At 41.8% G+C, this 17,225-nt stretch overlaps 1 protein-coding gene across 3 annotated transcripts in view; it reads right to left on the reverse strand.

Annotated features, from left to right (window-relative positions):
- Positions 1 to 13,115, reverse strand: part of LOC139278518 (voltage-dependent calcium channel subunit alpha-2/delta-1) — a 794,302-nt gene extending 781,187 nt beyond the window's left edge. For all 3 annotated transcript variants that reach the window (XM_070897372.1, XM_070897370.1, XM_070897371.1), the window contains exon 1: positions 12,531 to 13,115. In XM_070897372.1, the coding sequence (XP_070753473.1) occupies positions 12,531 to 12,628 (98 nt within the window). In that variant the 5' untranslated portion in view covers positions 12,629 to 13,115. The remainder of the gene's footprint in view (positions 1 to 12,530) is intronic.
- Positions 13,116 to 17,225: the final 4,110 nt, after the last annotated feature.

The following is a 17,225-nucleotide window of genomic DNA, read 5'->3' on the forward strand; positions in this document are numbered from 1 at the left end:
TTAAATATTCCTTCATTCTTATGATTTATGTGCAGCATCTGCTATTTTACTGACCCTCTTCTCATTGGGTTGATTAATTTATTACTTTTCTCATCGGGTATAAATTATTCAAACCTATCAAGTTCTACACATTAGGCATAAAATGTGTACCTTATAAGCTCTCGTACTTCCAGATGCAACTTTCGCCACCTCATAACTAAAGCAGCGGCATAACTGAGCAAACTTATAAATTAATCAGTTGGTACAATAGGCTGCTGGAAGCAACAGAAACATGACAATGGCAACTGGGTCAATAGTCTCCCCTTGGGCCATGGCATAGTTAGGATAAACACTCATCCTCCTATGCAAACAATCGGATCCTAACCCTCACATACTTGAGGGCCTTCTGAGGCTTTCTCATATTATTCACAATTGAATGCTGTTATGCGATATTTCAAGTTAGGCAAAGAATCTGTTTTTGTAACAGGAATGGCAATATCAGGTTCCATAGGCCTATACATAGGATTACATAGGATATATGGTACAGAAACAGACCATTCAGCCCAACCAGCCCATGCCAGCGTTTATGCTCCACTCGAGCCTCCTCCCATCTTTCCTCATCTAAATCAGCATAATCCTCTATTCCCTTCTGCCTCATATGCTTGTCTAGCCTCCCCTTAAATGCATCCTTACCATTCGCTTCAATCACTCTCTGTGCTAGCGAGTTCCACATTCTCACCACTCTTTGGGTAAAGAAGTTTCTTCTGAATTCCCTATTGGATTTCTTGGTGACTATCTTGTATTGATGGCCTCTAGTTATGCTCTTCCCCACAAGTGGAAACATATTCTCTGTATCCACTCTATCAATACCTTTCATCATTTTAAAGACCTCTATTAGGTCACCCCTCAGCCTTCTTTTTTCAAGAGAAAAGAGGCTCAGCCTGTTAAGCCTGTCCTGATATGTATACCCTCGCATTTCTGGTATCATCTTTGTAAATCTTCTCTGCACCCTCTCCAGTGCCTCTATATCCTTTGTATAATATGGCAACCAGAACAGTACACAGTACTCTATGGGCCCGAAATTGATGGACTCACCGCCCACTGCTGCCGACTGCTGCCGACATTCCTCTTCGGGTTCCGCCCAGTGCCACTTTTGATTTGGGCTGGAGCGGGCGGGAGGGGAGAACCGCTGGGAACCGCCCGCTGACGTCAGTGGATGACCGAGTAGTGGAAGTGGATTCCCGCCTGCTGAGATGCCATACTGATGCGGGCAGGAGTTGGCGGGAGTCGGCGCCAGAACGCTGGCTGGAGGCTGATCTGTCCCCGACGGTATGAAGAGCTTAAAAAAAAAGGTTGGTAAACATTTTTTTTAAAAATTTTCACAGCAACTTACCTGATTGGGGTCTCCTGAAGGTGTTCTGATGTTTTTTTTCCGATGATTTTTCTTTGCAGGTCTTCGACCCTCCCTGCCGACTCCATCCTCGGTGGCACTTAGGCAGCAAGCGCCTTTGCCGCCAAGATTAGAAGCTCCCACCGGCTGTCGCCCAGATTGGCAGCATAAGTCCCTCATTTGCCGCCCTCTGACCTTCGAGGGACCTTGTGGATGAAAACCCCACCCAAAGTACCGTCAGGTACCTTGGGGGCCATTGGTGGTCCTTTGGCACTTGGGCGGATGGAGGCCTTCATCAAATTTGGGCATTAAGTGTGGTCTAACCAAGCATAACTTCCCTACTTTTCAATTTTATACCTCTAGAAATAAACCCTAGTGCGAGGTTTGCTTTTTTATAGCCTTGCTAACTTGTCTCAATTTCTAGTGATTTGTACTCTGAGATCCCTTTGTTCCTCTACACCACCTAGACTCGCTTTCTCCAAGTAATAAGTGACCTCCGTATTCTTCCACCAGTCCTCTGGCACTACACCTTTTTCTAACGAATTATTAAATACGTGTAGTAACGCCTCTGCTATCTCTTCCCTAGATTATTTTAAAATGCATGGATGCATTACAAGCAATCGCTGCCTTATGATTTAAAAAAAGGTGGCCCCTGCAGTTTTAGCAGGATTGTGCTAGGCTCCTGGATCAAATGTCGTAGTTTTAAATACCAGCTTTGACAATCATTCAAACTCAATTCCCTACAATGGGCCACTGACATTGAATTGGCAGGACTTAATTGTGGAATAACACTGTGTCATTGGAGGAGGGTATGTTAGCAGGACTAGACCTCCAGAAGTTTGTGTCCTATGGAAGAGGCTCGAGTAGAGCATAAACATCAGCATGGACTGGTTGGGCCGAATGGCCTGTTTCTGTGCCATACACCCTATGTAATCCTATGCAATCCAATTCAGTAATGATTGAGTAGGCATTGTAAATGCCATTTCGGGGTGTCTGCGATCAACCTCAACCTCTCTCCCTCCTTGTAGGAACCAGCACAGCAGCCTGACCTGCAGGAAGTCTACTCAGAGGGACAGAAGCCACTGAGGTATAGTGCAGCCGAGTAGCTTTCTCACCAGCAAAAAAATAAACAAAAATAAACAATTGAACATTCAATACTTGGTGAGGAATTTAAAAAATGAGAGTGAATGGCAAAAGGATTTTGAACTTGGGACTCTGGAATTGCCAATTTTGCCAAATCGGGAATTCTATGAAATGGGAGTAATAATTATGATTGGATAAGGTAAACATTTGTCTGAAGGCAGCTGAACGTAAATACATGTTTGATCCACTTAGGGATCTCACAATATAGTAACATACCAATAGATCAGTTCTCAAATCCACAGTAATTCTATCATCTGTTTCTCCGTATCATGATAATCATAAACAAAACTAACTAAGAATCATAGACGCCTGAAAAATTCATTGTATTGACCATAACACATTGTTTTGACCTTCATTAAAATTGCTACAATATTGGGACTTGGAACCAATATCAAGCACTCCCAAATGTAGCAGGTCGTGGGTTGGCTATGGGTTAATATTACCCGTATTTTGCACTAACAATGAAGATGATATTGCTCTGTGTGTTCGAGCTAATATATCGACGGAGTATGAGTAATTTGATATATTAGCATTAATGTAGCACTCACTAATTTTTGCGCTTCGCCCTAATATTGTTTATTGCTGCTGTTTATATTATTGAGGTCAATGCCAGGATTCTCCTCTTCATGGCTGCTCAGGATGTGCCCCAATTCATCCCATTTCCCTGGGTCAGGGACCATTCTCTACGCACGACCTAAACCTGGCATGATTCCTGACACCAAGAAAAAGCCCACCAGTATGAGGGCAGTATTCTCGGCAGTAAGGATGCTGCTGTCGCACCAAAAGAGAAAGCAAGAGACCTTAAAGGGCCAAACTGTCCTGAAGATCAGACCCGCTGTCCCACTGAAGGACTCATCTGAGATCAGGGCCTTCAACGTGTCAGGCCAACTGCGGGAGGAGGATGAGGCTGCCTTTTCAGTAGTGGGCTGTGAGGAAATATGCTTCACACCATATAATAGTTAGAGAGTAAAAGTGATACATCCTGAAGCTGCTATTATGTACTGCAGACTATTATCAAATGGGTGGGACTGTAACTCAAACAGTGCAATTATTTCCTGATTTTAAAGCTGCATATTCCAGCACTGGGTTCTTTGCCAGTCACATTCAGTGGCCGCAGGAAGGCGAGTTTAGTCAAAAGCCAATCAGGCTTCTGGAGGAAGTGTGTTACATTCCAGCCTGGAGCCAGCTCCTTCCATTTAAATCACAATCTGTCTGGCTGATCATAGAGCAAATGTAATGGCAACCCAGAACGCTAGGCTGCTGTCCCACCTCAATCACATGAGGGTAACCACAGTCTCGTTTTTAAATTCTGTCTCAGGATGTGGGTGACAACAAGGCCAACATTTATTACCCATCTCTAATTACTCTGAGATGGTGAACATCATGTATTTGCTTCATAGGTTCTTTGCTTACAAATTCATAGCAACACATTGCTATGAAGAACTAGTTGGTTTATTAACAAAGGTTTAACAATCACACTACACATTACCAGTTCATCCACTAGGTTCACAACTGCATACCTCATCGTGGATGACCTAGACCCAACTGACTGGGGTTTTATTGAGTCTTGTGAACATCATGTGACTGGTTAAGATATTCACAAAGCAACAGCTCTACAACTATTTTGTTGTAATACTTTAATCAAGTGCCCCCTGATGAAAGGGGGGCACACGCCATAAACTTTTCAAGTACCCCCTTGTTTTTTTGGTTTTTTACATTATTTTTTGAGGGCACAGAAACACAAATTATACAAGTGTTTCCTGACTTAAAAAAAGGGGGGGGGCACTAAAACCGACAAACATGGACAGTGTGGAACTGAAGTGCAACCAGAATTTGAGGAGCTGCCTCTTCAAATATTGGAACAGGGGCTGCAACCTCGCACATTCAATAAAAACATGGAACATGGACTCCTCCAGACTGCAGGAATTACAGGCGGCCTGGGAGCCCGTGAACCAACTTAAAAACTTATTGCACGGGACTGCTCCGCGCAACACCCTCCAGGCCAAATCCCCAATAAATAAGGGGAGGACTTCCGCATAGCGAGCACTCCATTGGGGACACCGCCTCCTCTGGACGGCAAGCTGGTGTGCCATGACATGGCAACAGCTCTACAAACCTGCGAGCAGACTCACAGATGCATACATTACAGTGATGGTGGGCCATCTGCTTGGATTGCTGATGGTAGTGATTTGACACAACTGAGTGGCTTGTTTAGCTACTTCAAAGGGCCGTTAAGATTCAATCACATTGGTGTGGGATTGGAGCCACATATAGGCCAGACTGGATAAGGATGGCAAGTTTGCTAACCTAAAAGACATTAGTGAACCAGTTGACAGCTTCTTGTCACTTTTACAGATACCATATTTTTTTTAACTCAATTTAAATTCTCCAGCTACCATGGTGGGATGTGAACTCACCATATTAGTCACCTGTCATATGGGGTATGGTAGCATAGTGGTTATGTCACTGGACTAATAATCCAGAGGCCTGGGACTGAGGATCACAGTGATATGTGTTCAAATCCCACCACGGAAGCTGGGAGAATTTAAGTTCAGTTAATTAATTAAATCTGGAATTAAAAAGCTAGTATCATGTAATGGTGACCATGAGATTGCTGGCAAAACCCAACTGGTTTACTAATGTCCTTTAGGGAAGGAAATCTGCTAACCTTACCTGGTTTGGCCTATATGTGAGTCCAGATCCACAGCAATGTGGATAACTCTTAACTACCCTGTAAAATGGCCTAGCAAGCCACTCAGGTGTACCAAACCACTATGGCAAAGTCAGCACTTTGACAGTACCTTCACCACAAGGACTGCAGCAGGTGTTGGGCAATAAATGCCAGCCTTGCCAATGATGTCTACATCTCCGTGAATGAATAAATAAATAAAAATAACCACTACTGGGGAGATAAGTTATTTGAAATAATCCCCAAAGTGAAGACATTTCTTCTTTTGGCAAAAAGGGCAAAGTGGTCCTGTATCAAATTTTACTGATATTATTAAAAGAACACAAGTTGAACTAATACCAGTCCATTGTCAGCTTCTCTTTGTATACCAACAAAATCATACAAAAAAAAACAGAAAACGAAAATCTCATTCGACCTTCAGGCTCACTCCATTCACAGACCATACAGAATTTCCCTGTTATAGGCGTTACCCAACTGAATCAATTGAAGGAAATAACAACAAGAAAATACACACATGTCAATTCTCCATGTTTCACAAAGTTAGTCAGTGTTTTGGAATTAGTGCCCATTTGTCCATGGTTGCAGATGAAAATCAGTCTCCCTTCTAGCTCTGCACTTCACCATTACTCCCTTCCTCTACCTGATGCTGCTGCCACTGCAGGTGATGTTACTCTGCTGTAGGTCACGGTGAGGAATTCTCACCACAGTATCACACTGAAGTAGCAAAGGCATTAAGTAGGAGCCAGGCTCGGCAGTGAAAGGGGTAGTAGGTGGCAGCATAAACTGTTAGGACAGGGGTGAAGATCGCAGGCATAAAGTGAGGGAGTGCAGGAGGTAAGTGCCGGTATGATCTGAAGGGGACAATGGGGGTTGATATTGCCAACATGAAGTGGAAGGGGCGGGAGGAGGGAAGTGCTGGTCTGAACTTAGGGGAGAAAAGGAGGTCAGAGTCAATGTGAACTGACGGGTGGGGAAGTAGAGTATCCGTTGGAATTGAGAGGGAGAAAGAATTTCAGTATTGTAATGCATGCACCTGTGAGTATGCTCACAGGTTTGTAGAGCTGTTGAGTTGGGAGTGGCTTAGCCAGTCACGTGATGTTCACAAGACTCAATAAAACCCCAGTCAGTTGGGCCTAGGTCGTCCACAATGAGGTATGCAGTTGTGAGCCTAGTGGATGAACTGGTAATGTGTAGTGTGATTGTTAAACCTTTGCTAATAAACCAACTAATGCTTAATAGCAATGTGTTGTTATGAATTCTTAAGCAAAGAATCCATGAAGCAAATACATTACAAGTGTGAATTGAGGAGGTAGAGACTAAAGGCATCAGCAAAATCTGTGTGTTGGAGCGAGAAGGACAAGTGCTAGCATTAACTGGGGAGAAAAGTGTTTGTGTAAAGTAAGGAGTGAGAGGGTAATGAATGCCAGCATGAACAGCAGAGGGGAGAAGATTGCATGAATGGGACTGGGTGGGGGGGTGGGGTGAATGGCTGTGTGAACTGCAGAACGAGAGAGAGAAGAATGCTGGCATGGACAGAGGGTGACGAGGTGAATAGTGCTTCTGTGAACAGGGGGAGGCAGAAAGGAAGCGCACATTTGTGTCACTGTGACAACATATAAACAATCTTCAACCAATTTAACATCAAATTCAGTAACAGCGAATACTAATACATATCGACAAAAGCCTTCAAACCCTCTATATGAAATGGGGGGAAAATCTCCACAACTTTAACTATAAACTGCTACAATACAAGTGATGGAATGTTGGGTATATCTCCAGCTAAAGTTTCGTCAAGCCTGCGTCCGACTGCACTCTCAGTGCAACTATATCATAAGTTTATATATTTTTGAGTTGTCTGCCTTTGTGAAGCTGCTGGCCAGCTTTTGCTAGTTTTCTAGTCTGGCATGTGCAAGAACCTACATGCAAATGAAAGTCACTAGCCATCAAATGTTACAAAACAACTCTTTGCAATACCTTACAACTAAACTCTTCAACTCTAACCAGTGGCATTCCACAGACAACATAACCATGGTTCCAGCAGTACACGAACAAATGTTCTATGCAGCATTTGATGATCTATGTCTATTTATATCCTCATAGCCCTCAATTATATTCTTAAACAGATATTTATTCAGCTGTTATCTTTTAAAGAAGTGCTTTTGCTCGAACTGCATTCCACATATCCGCGACTCTGTTGGAAAAATATATTTTAATCTCTTGTCTTACATGAGAACAGCCCCCTCAGCCCCCTTCTGGCTCTCTCCCCGTGCTCTATCAGTCTTAGGGGTACAGCAGCATTGTGGTTATGTTACTGGATGAGTAATCCAGAGGCCTGGACTAATGATCCAGAGTCATGAGTTCAAATCCCTCCATGGCAACTGGAGAATTTAAATTCAGTTAATTAAATAAGTCTGTAATTTTTTAAAAAGCTAGTATCAGTAATGGTGACCATGATTGTCGTAAAAACCCACTTGGTTCACTAATGTCCTTCAGGGAAGGAAATCTGCCGTCCTTACCCGGTCTGGCCTATATGTGACTTTAGACACACAGCATTTTGGTTAACTCTTAACTGCCCTCTTTATTGAGGCTCACCACCACCTTCTGATGGGCAATTAGGGATGGGCAATAAATGCTGGCCTTTCCAGCGACGCCCACATCCTGCGAATGATTAAAAAGGTTGGGTCGCCAGCACAGATGCGCCCACCTAGAGCGCTGCTGTGATGTTATAATGACAGCTGCAATTACTGCTCCCCTTGCTATTACAGTGCTCATTTGTATCGACTTTAACTGTCAAAACCCTAATGTTGCTTTGTATCATTATTTATGTCGCTACGTTTTCAGGGTAATTAAACGTAAGCTGTCTTATACTAATGCAGAGACTATAAAGCACAGATGGATAAGGCTACTCAGTGGTAGTGAGACTTACTAACTTAAACTGAACTTACATTTTTCTTCTCAGTATGGAAAATGGTTTCAGAATTAGTTGTTCCTATTTAAAAAAACAAGAAAAACTACTAAGGTACTGTGCCCCCAGGCTGGCAATTCTGCCAGTTTATACACTGCAGTTGCCTTGGAATAGGTCATCATAGGCAGTCCCTCGAAATGAGGATGACTTGTTTCCACGCCAAAAAAGGATGAGTACACAGGTGTTTCAATGAAGGACCTAATATTCCAGGTCCTGAACTACATCCTGAAGGGTGGAAGATGCCTGTGTGTGGATTTTTTTTAATGTGTGGTGGCCATTGCACACCAGCCACCACACAGGCTTGACAGAGCTAGGTCTTGGTCCAGTGGCAAGGGTTATCCAAGACGAATGGAGACCTGCTCTGCTGCACGGACCTAGTGCGTACACATATCACAGTGTGGGCTGAATAGCAGGTACCTATTGGAATAGGTACCTAATTGATAATGGACATATTGCTCCTGTCCTATACCTGTAGCAACAACAACTTATATTTATATTGCACCTTTTATGTAGTAAAACATCCAAAGTTGCTTTACAGGAGTGATTATCAAACAAAATTTGATACTGAGCCAGATACGGAGATATTAAGATAGGTGACCAAAAGCTTGGTCAAACAGGTAGATTTTAAGGAACATCTTAAAGGAGGAAAGGGAATTAGAGAAGCAGAAAGATTTAGGGAGGGAATTCCAAAGCTTAGAGCCTAGGCAGCTGAAGACACAGCCACCAATTTGGTGAAGCAACAAAAACCAGGGATGCTCTGGAGGTCAGAATTGGAAGAGCGCAGAGATCTCAGAGGGTCATAGGGCTGGTCAGAGGTTATAGAGATGGAGGGGGCGGCAGGCATGAGACCATGGAGGGTTTTGAAAACAAGGATGAGAATTTTAGTATAGCACACACTAATATCAGGCTGCCTGAGATCTGACAGTAGTTTGGTTTTTAAGTCTTTATACACAGCAACTTTTCTTTTGTTTTAATCCAGTTTGATGGTGAATGTAATTGAGCAGTTTCTTAGCAGCAGTGCTGCACAACCTCGAATAAAGCTGATCCTAAGAGTTATCTCTTTACTATTACAAAAAGTTAAAAGCAAACAATTTATTACCAATATTATGTAAACAAAACTTGAAGTAAACTATTTTGGTCAAGCTTCCAGTTTTGAAATATCGAAGCATACACTTAGTCTTTTTCTCCTTTTCTGAAAATGCCTTCTCTCCAGTTTTACATTCCACCTGTTTAAAAGTTCCTCATAATAAAAAGTCTGACTCTGTATACATTGTAGTACTAATGATAATTTATAGATAGCAATCCATAGTGTGTTTCTGGTTCATCTTTTAATTAGTTATGTTTCTCTATCTTCCAATCCACAAACACCTACTTCTGATACATTATCCTGACACCCTAGGCTGTCTGCATTGAAGCAATGTAAGTTTTGATTAGGGTGTAATATAGTAGGGCAGCAAAAGAAACAGGAGCATTCACTTTTAATGTAGGTGCAAGTTTACATCACATATATAGAGGATTAGAAGACTGGGCTACTCTAGTGCTTAAGGGGTTAACACGGGTGCACAAGACAGTGCCACTGATTGCTAGGGCCAGCTGATGATTTCTTTACTTCTATATTTAGGCAACTTAGGCATGGCAGGAGAACTCAATCCTAAAATACAGATCTGAACACTTGTGCTAGCTAACAGATTTAAAAATATACCACTGCAAATTAGCAGGGGCAAAATGATGGCCCCATTCCTGCAAGCACTAGTAATACCTAGCATCTGTGCAAACCTGGCTAGCTACTATTTACACTCTTTACATTCACACCATCAAAGTTATACAATTTCATGTGGAAACAGCCAACCTAGGCTCCTCTAAATAACATGCCAAAGACTGTACTGAGATAACCTAAGCACAGCATGTGGTCAGCAGCTGTCACTGAAGGCTTCCTTCAAATACTTGTTCTAAAAACAGGCTTCTTTTTTAAGAGACCATGGGGGAGAAATTGGTCTTCGTCGCGCCCGTTTTTTGGGTGAAAAATTCTCCCCCAGTATTGCGTCAGCTGCCAAATTGGAAGACGGCAACTTCCAAGTGTCCAGGCTGCCAGGCCGCCCACGTGAAACAGGCATTACATGCCTTAAATGTATAAATTAAGGCCAGTTTTAAGACCCCACTCCAAATTCGTTATCAATTGGGCGGACATGTACCGCACCTGCTCCACTCAGTTTTTCCTAGTTTACAGCGGCCGAACCAGCGGGCCTTAAAGAAATTGCTGGAGGCCAGTCACTAAAAGGGAAACAATTCTTTTTTCAGTTTGATTTTTGTGGAGCCAGAAATTATTTATATGGTCTTTATCCCTTGGTCTTCCTATACCACGTAACATCTATGGTCAAGAAAGAATAAAGGCGATTTGCTCCCCAGGTATTTGTCACTGCTGCTGCACAAAATAATTTTTTTAACAAACCACAGGGTTAACAAGCACTGCTCTCACACACCTCCTAGTGGCTCTCTGTAAAGCTCTGCGTAGCAGAGACCTAAGAACAGGTCACCATCCATCCCCGTGGGCCTATTGGGGAGGTAGAGGAGAATAGTGTAACTTTTTAAATGGGAAAATTGAAGAACAGCTACATACAACTCTGCTCCTAATGAATCAGAATAATTAAACTGTAATTAATGTAAACCCTGGAAATACAAATGTGTATCTTTCTACTACATCCAGAATTAATATCATCCGAGAATTTGCCACTGCCTTCTGTGCACTACAAGCAGAAACTGGCAGTCTGTCTTAATGGCTCTGCAATACAACATTTTATGTTCTCCACAAAACAGCATCAAAATAAATGGGCTCAAATTTATCATTCTAATCCAAACAGTTACTTGAGGAGCCATTGCTTACACAAAATACCTTTTTCGACAGCAAAACCCAAAAATATTTTAATTAATGCTACAAATCTGGTAAGTGTAGAACACATGGGCCCAAGTTTCTTGGAGGGGCAGGACAAGATGGTTCAGAGGGCGTTGGTACCTTCAAGTACACAAAACGTATCTGCTACATTTACAGCTGCCCCTAAATTATTTTTTACCAATCAAATGATTCTATTGGTGCCTGAGCATACCTTCAAAACAATGCCTCCACAGACTCCTTTAGTGCTATACAAGATTTGTTTTTGTTTTAAAGAAAGGATGATCTGCTGGGACTGTCGGTGCTGTGAAAAAATGTCACGTTCTGGATTAGAGTGCGCCTGAGGTTGTATTGCAAACCCAGCATGGCCCTGCTACACCATGACATTCAAACATAAGTGTGCTCCACCTCAAGAGCAGCTCAATTAAATTAAAGGCTCAGGGCTGTTTCTGCTGCTCCTCCCTCAAAGGATCAACTGCGTTACCTTGATGAACTAAACACAACATAGTTAAAGGTGTTTTTTCGGGGGGGGGGGATATAATAATAGTCCATTGTCATCACTATATCAGCGTCCTCTAGTAAATGTTATATTCCATTCCCCCCTCCCCCCTCCCCAAAAAAGGAAATTGGTTGTTAAAAACTTAAAGAATTCCTATAATCCTGGCTAAATATACAGTTCTGAGCCTGTGTTCTGTTATATTCTTCTTGTCAAACCTAGTTCTTTTTGGCAGGGTTGGTGGGGGAGGAGGCGGGGGGGGGGGGAGGTTGTAAATGTTATTCTCGCCACGTTAACATCACATGCAAGTGACGCCACAATGCATTTCAACATAGTTCACATAATTGTGCCTTGTGTTTATCAACAAAGTAAAAATGTGTCAAACACTTCATAATGAAGAGAGTGCGCCTTTAATACCGACTGTGCATCACTGAAAGCTGACGGGAGCAGTCCCAGTGACACCAGTCAAAGCAAACCTTCTTGCACAGCCCCCGAAATAGATACTTTTTCTTAACTTTTGCAACAAGTTTCTTTGAACAAAATGATTGCTGAAATCCTGAAGGGAGAATATACAGCAAGTTCCCCTATAAAACATGGCAGCTCGTTCTGAATCACATACTGCCATCTTTTTAGTCTAAATTATCTGCTTGCAGACAACATTATTAAACTTTTGGGGGGTCTGGCTGTTTCCTTCAAATAGAGCGTTCGAAAGTTTAAAAAATATAAATCTGTACACGCGTCAACCAAAAGAAGAGCGTCTCTTTAAATGTGTTAAGTCGCTGATCTGGTGGCTCGATCGCAAATGCATCAGAAGATTGTTTTTGTCTCTGTCTACAGCACGCTGTTTAATCACTGAGATACACCGTGAGATACAGTGGAGCCCCATTATAAGACCTCTTATAGGCAAAGGACCGCGACCAGAGTCAGAGGCACTGCACACAGTTACAAGGACAATCAGCGAACGGGTTCGGTGTTACTTACTCGTTAGCTTGAGGGAAGCTTTCTTGCGATGTACAAGATAGCATCAGGCACAACTGTATAACTGCTATTAGACCCACTGAGCTCCTCGACGCAGCCATCTTCCACCGTGAATATATTTTACAAACACACACAAAGTGGGAGGGAAAATAAATAAATCCACAAAAAAAATAAAGAAAGAAATCTGTCCCAAGTTAATATCAGGGAGATGAGATCAGGAAGGGGGAGGGGGATGGAGGTTCCAGGAATAGGTTCAACAACAGCAATAAAGAATAATAATAATCCCAAACTATAACATTAGCAGCTGATCTGAGGAGCCGCCATCAGCCCGGGTTCCATCTCCAAACAGTTCAGTTTTGTTTTTGTTTTTTTCTTCTTTTTCCTGGGGCGGGATTTGTGCTGGGGTTGTGCAGACTGCTGGTGGTCGCCACTGTCTCGGACTCTCAGCCCCCTCCTGCAGCCGCCCTGTGAAACCAGTGTCATCAATCCCCCTCGATCCCACTCGATCCCCGACTAGTTTCCATACAAGGAATACCAGGAGTACACACATACACACACACTCGCTCCGTCTCCTCTCGGGGAGCCAGCGGGTGAGCGCCTGTCACAGAAACATCGCAGCCTAACCCTGCTTTATATCGACGCCGTTAAAGCGAGATGCTGCGTGCTGAAGTGACGCTTTGAAAAGATTCACGAGGCGGGTTCACAACTTGCGCCTGTTCCTTTTGGGCTTTCTCCTTCGAAAATCAGTTTTTTAAAACCAAAGTGTTAATTATAGTCTATGAATCAAAATGTGAAGAACCCATATTCTCCAAATTTCTACTCAGAAACCAGCTATTCTGTTTTTTTATGTGGTTACTGGAAATAATATCAAAGCTATATTGTAGCAGTTGATTTTTTGATGGAGGTAACTTTCAGTTTACACTGTATAGCTGTTGAGTGCACAATAAAACCCTTTTGGGGAGGCTCAAGAACGAGGAATAGAACTCGTTCTGAAAACATTCCTTCCACACATTGTACATGAAGGTTTGTGCTCTAATCAATTAATTAAGATTTAAAAACTGACTGGTGGAACAGACTTGAGCGCCTGAATGGCCTACTCCTGTTATTGTGTGCTGTGGCTGTTTCAGGGTGATTTTCAACAGTCTCCGCTCCTCAAGCAATCTACTCTGAAACTTTCACTTCAATGCCCCTGTCAGAAATGCTCACCCTGGTGGGGAGGTTATCCGGCAGCAGATATCAAAACTGCCTATGAGGATGATGACAATAGCCTAGGAATGACTGTTGCTGATACTAGTGGGGGACGCTTAACAGATTTCCATGACAGTCCTCTATCCACTACTTTAGTAGAGACATTAACTCATGCAAAAGCATTAGGTTAATGTTAGTGTTAAAACAGCAGAGAGAAGAATGTCCTGGGAATGTTTGGCCGCTAATATAATCAACAGTGATTAAGCCTTAAATTTGCTACAATGTAAACGTTTACAAGGCAGCTTTTTTAATCTTGACCTTTATTTAACATAAAATATATCTGTAATAAATTTACATTGCCTAATGTGATCAGCAACACAATTATTTAATTGCATCACCAATCACATGGATGCAGGCTTTTCTGGGTTAAAAAAAACACAATAAAGTGACATTCTACCCTTTGAAAGAATGGCCCGTGCTAACTTTCTTGTCTCGGTGAATGTTAAGCTTATTAAGATGTGGGATATCACTGTTGGGGAATGGAACACATTCCCATATTTAGCCCTCAACATCAATGTGGGTGGTAAAGGACTGTATTCACTCAGAAGCACACTGCCACCTAGTTCTCCCATAAGTAACCCTTTCAGCACTGACTGGCTTTCAAACCTTTATGAATACGAAAATGCTTTCTGTCAGAAAACATTTCAAAATGATCTTGTGTTAAACGTAACCTTATAAATGTCGTGGTAAAAAAATGTTACCTGATAAGCAGTGTACAGTGATGTACACTACAATTATATTTTACGTTTTTAAAAACATTTTGCTGTGTTTTTGTAGCTCACCAAATTGAAGATATCACCCATTTTTGGCACAATGTGTCAGTATCAGTCACTCCCAGGTTAGGTCTAATATGTCAATAGGTCACTTTACTCTGCTCCAATAATATTGTTCAACCCAAATCTCAAACGATAGTTCCTCCCTGTGCTTGCTATCATTAAGGCATCTTTCAGTAAGACAGTCCATTCCATGCTGAACTTGCCTGTTTGTTTTTAGTTTAAGCAGAAACTCAACTCACTGACTAACATAAATGACTGTTAGTCATGACAAAAGACCACAGTGCTGGCCTTTTTTGGAAAAAAGATTGGGCAGAGGGGATGTGATCCATATATTTCAAATGCTGAACATTCCAAGTAATACGGATGTATTGCAGCTATTTGACTTGAATTGTGAGTGAGAGACACAGGGTCAAAATGAATAAATCGGAGATAAGACTAGAAATGAGAAGAATTTGTTTTCTTTTATAGAGAATTGTGGAATAGACTCCAAGCAGGTTAGTATAGAATCATAGAATAAAGCACAGAAGGAGGCCATTCGGGATTGGCTATAGACATAAGTAATCAAATACAATGGATTCGGTGCAGCCGGGATGGAGTGCTATCTGTGAATGATGCCAGACCAAACCTGAATAGTTGGGAGGATATATATGCAAGAGTTTCACCTGATTACATTTGATGATAGAGCATTTATGTAGAACTTACCCTCAAAAGATTAAATAGGTGAAGTAGAATCCATGAGAGGGTAGATTGTGTGTGGTTAAAGGAAATAATGTGAATAATGGACTGAGTGGCCTTTTTTTGTTCCCAGTTTGCTGTTGCTCTGAATACTTTTTTGAATTAAGGGAACTTGGCTTGGAACTTAAGACACGTTCACATTATAGAAATGTAGCCTGAGACCAAGCTCGGTTCTCCCTCTGTTGGTTGCATTCCATTGTGTAAAGAATGCTCTGGGAACGGGCAGGATCAAAGACACTCAAAAATATAGGTCGTCGAATGTTCCATTGACTTGAGGGAGCCAGTTGCTGTGAAATAAATGCAGGGAGCTGATCCCCACACTCACACTTTGGGTCTCCCTTTATGCAACTTAACAGGCACCAGTCCCGACTCACAGGATTAAAACAGGAAAGCAGACCACATAGGTCAGTCTTTCTAAGCAGGTTCACAGAACAAGTATATTGGTAAAAGCCCCTTTAACCAACCTGAAACTCACTATACCTCTTTAATTCACAGCATTCTCTGAATACACATAAGCTTGATATATAATTTTATTAAGCAATGGTAGCTTTAACTATTTAAAGATGCTGGTGGCATTTCTATAGAAATACCACTGGAATCTTTAAATAGTTAAAGCTACCATTGCCTGATACGATTATGGCTTTAAAATTTAATCAAAATGTTCTCGGTCTTATTAGAAATCATTCTACTCGTCATGTTTCACTTTTGAAAAATTGAGACAATTACAGTTGCAGCCCGCGACCAAAATTTCTTTTAATCCATCACATTCACCGGAGCTCTAATGACATCTTTACATTTTCATCATATTTTACCTGCGTCATAAGCGATAACCATGGCCATATGAAAGCAGTTGGCTACTTTTACATTATTGTTTTTAATCATGCAATCCTAAGGTTAGAAATCTAATATGTTCAACTGCATTAACACTTTTCTTTCGTCGATGATTTAGACCCATAACTCACAAGCCTTGTTTTCCCATGAGCTAAGGAACAACAACGGTGCTGTGTGCACCACAAGCAATACTTCTCCACAGTGACTTACTGTTTTTAATTTTATTGAAGTGGATTATTACATTTGGGATTAATGAAAATACCAGCAATGATCACAGCACATTAAATTATACACTTAGTCTTATATAGAGAGAAAGGTAATAATTGCTCTGTAAAACACGGTTGATTATTGTTCAGGAAAATCTTACTTTTCCCTTATCTGATACTATTGTAACCATTGCCTGTATCACAATGTTACACAGGAAAGTACAGGACTGACAAAGACTCTGCAATCCACCTGACCAGTTCCAAACGAGAATGCCTCACAATCACTCCTCTTTCAAGTATCTATCCAATGTCCCTTTACATTCTCCCACACTATCTACCTCCTGTCTCCCTGAGAACTTAATTCCAAACTATCACCATCTTCTGTATAAAGTAGCTAAACAATGTATGCACCTTTCATAAGAACATAAGATCATAAGAAATAGAAGCAGGAATAGGCTATTTGACCCCCTCGAGCCTGTTCGCCTTTCAATAAAATCATGGCTGATCTGATCCTGGCCTCAACTCTACTTCCACACCCACTCCTCATTATCCTTGACTTGTGGGGGAAAATGTTGGAATCAATTATTAAAGATGAAATAGCAGCGCATTTGGAAAGCAGTGACAGGATCGGTCCAAGTCAGCATGGATTTATGAAAGGGAAATCGTCTAGAATTTTTTGAGGATGTAACTAGTAGAGTGGACAGGGGAGATCCAATGGATGTGCTGTATTTGGACTTTCAAAAAGCTTTTGACTAGGACCTACATAAGAGATTGGTGTGCAAAATTAAAGCACATGGTATTGGGGGTAATGTATTGATGTGGATAGTTTTGTGTTCCTAACATAGATGAGGCTACACACAGGGAGGTTAAAGTAACAGTGACCTCAGTCTCTAATAAGACAC

Source organism: Pristiophorus japonicus, chromosome 13 (assembly GCF_044704955.1).
Source record: "Pristiophorus japonicus isolate sPriJap1 chromosome 13, sPriJap1.hap1, whole genome shotgun sequence".
NCBI classification, from domain to species: Eukaryota; Metazoa; Chordata; class Chondrichthyes; family Pristiophoridae; genus Pristiophorus; species Pristiophorus japonicus.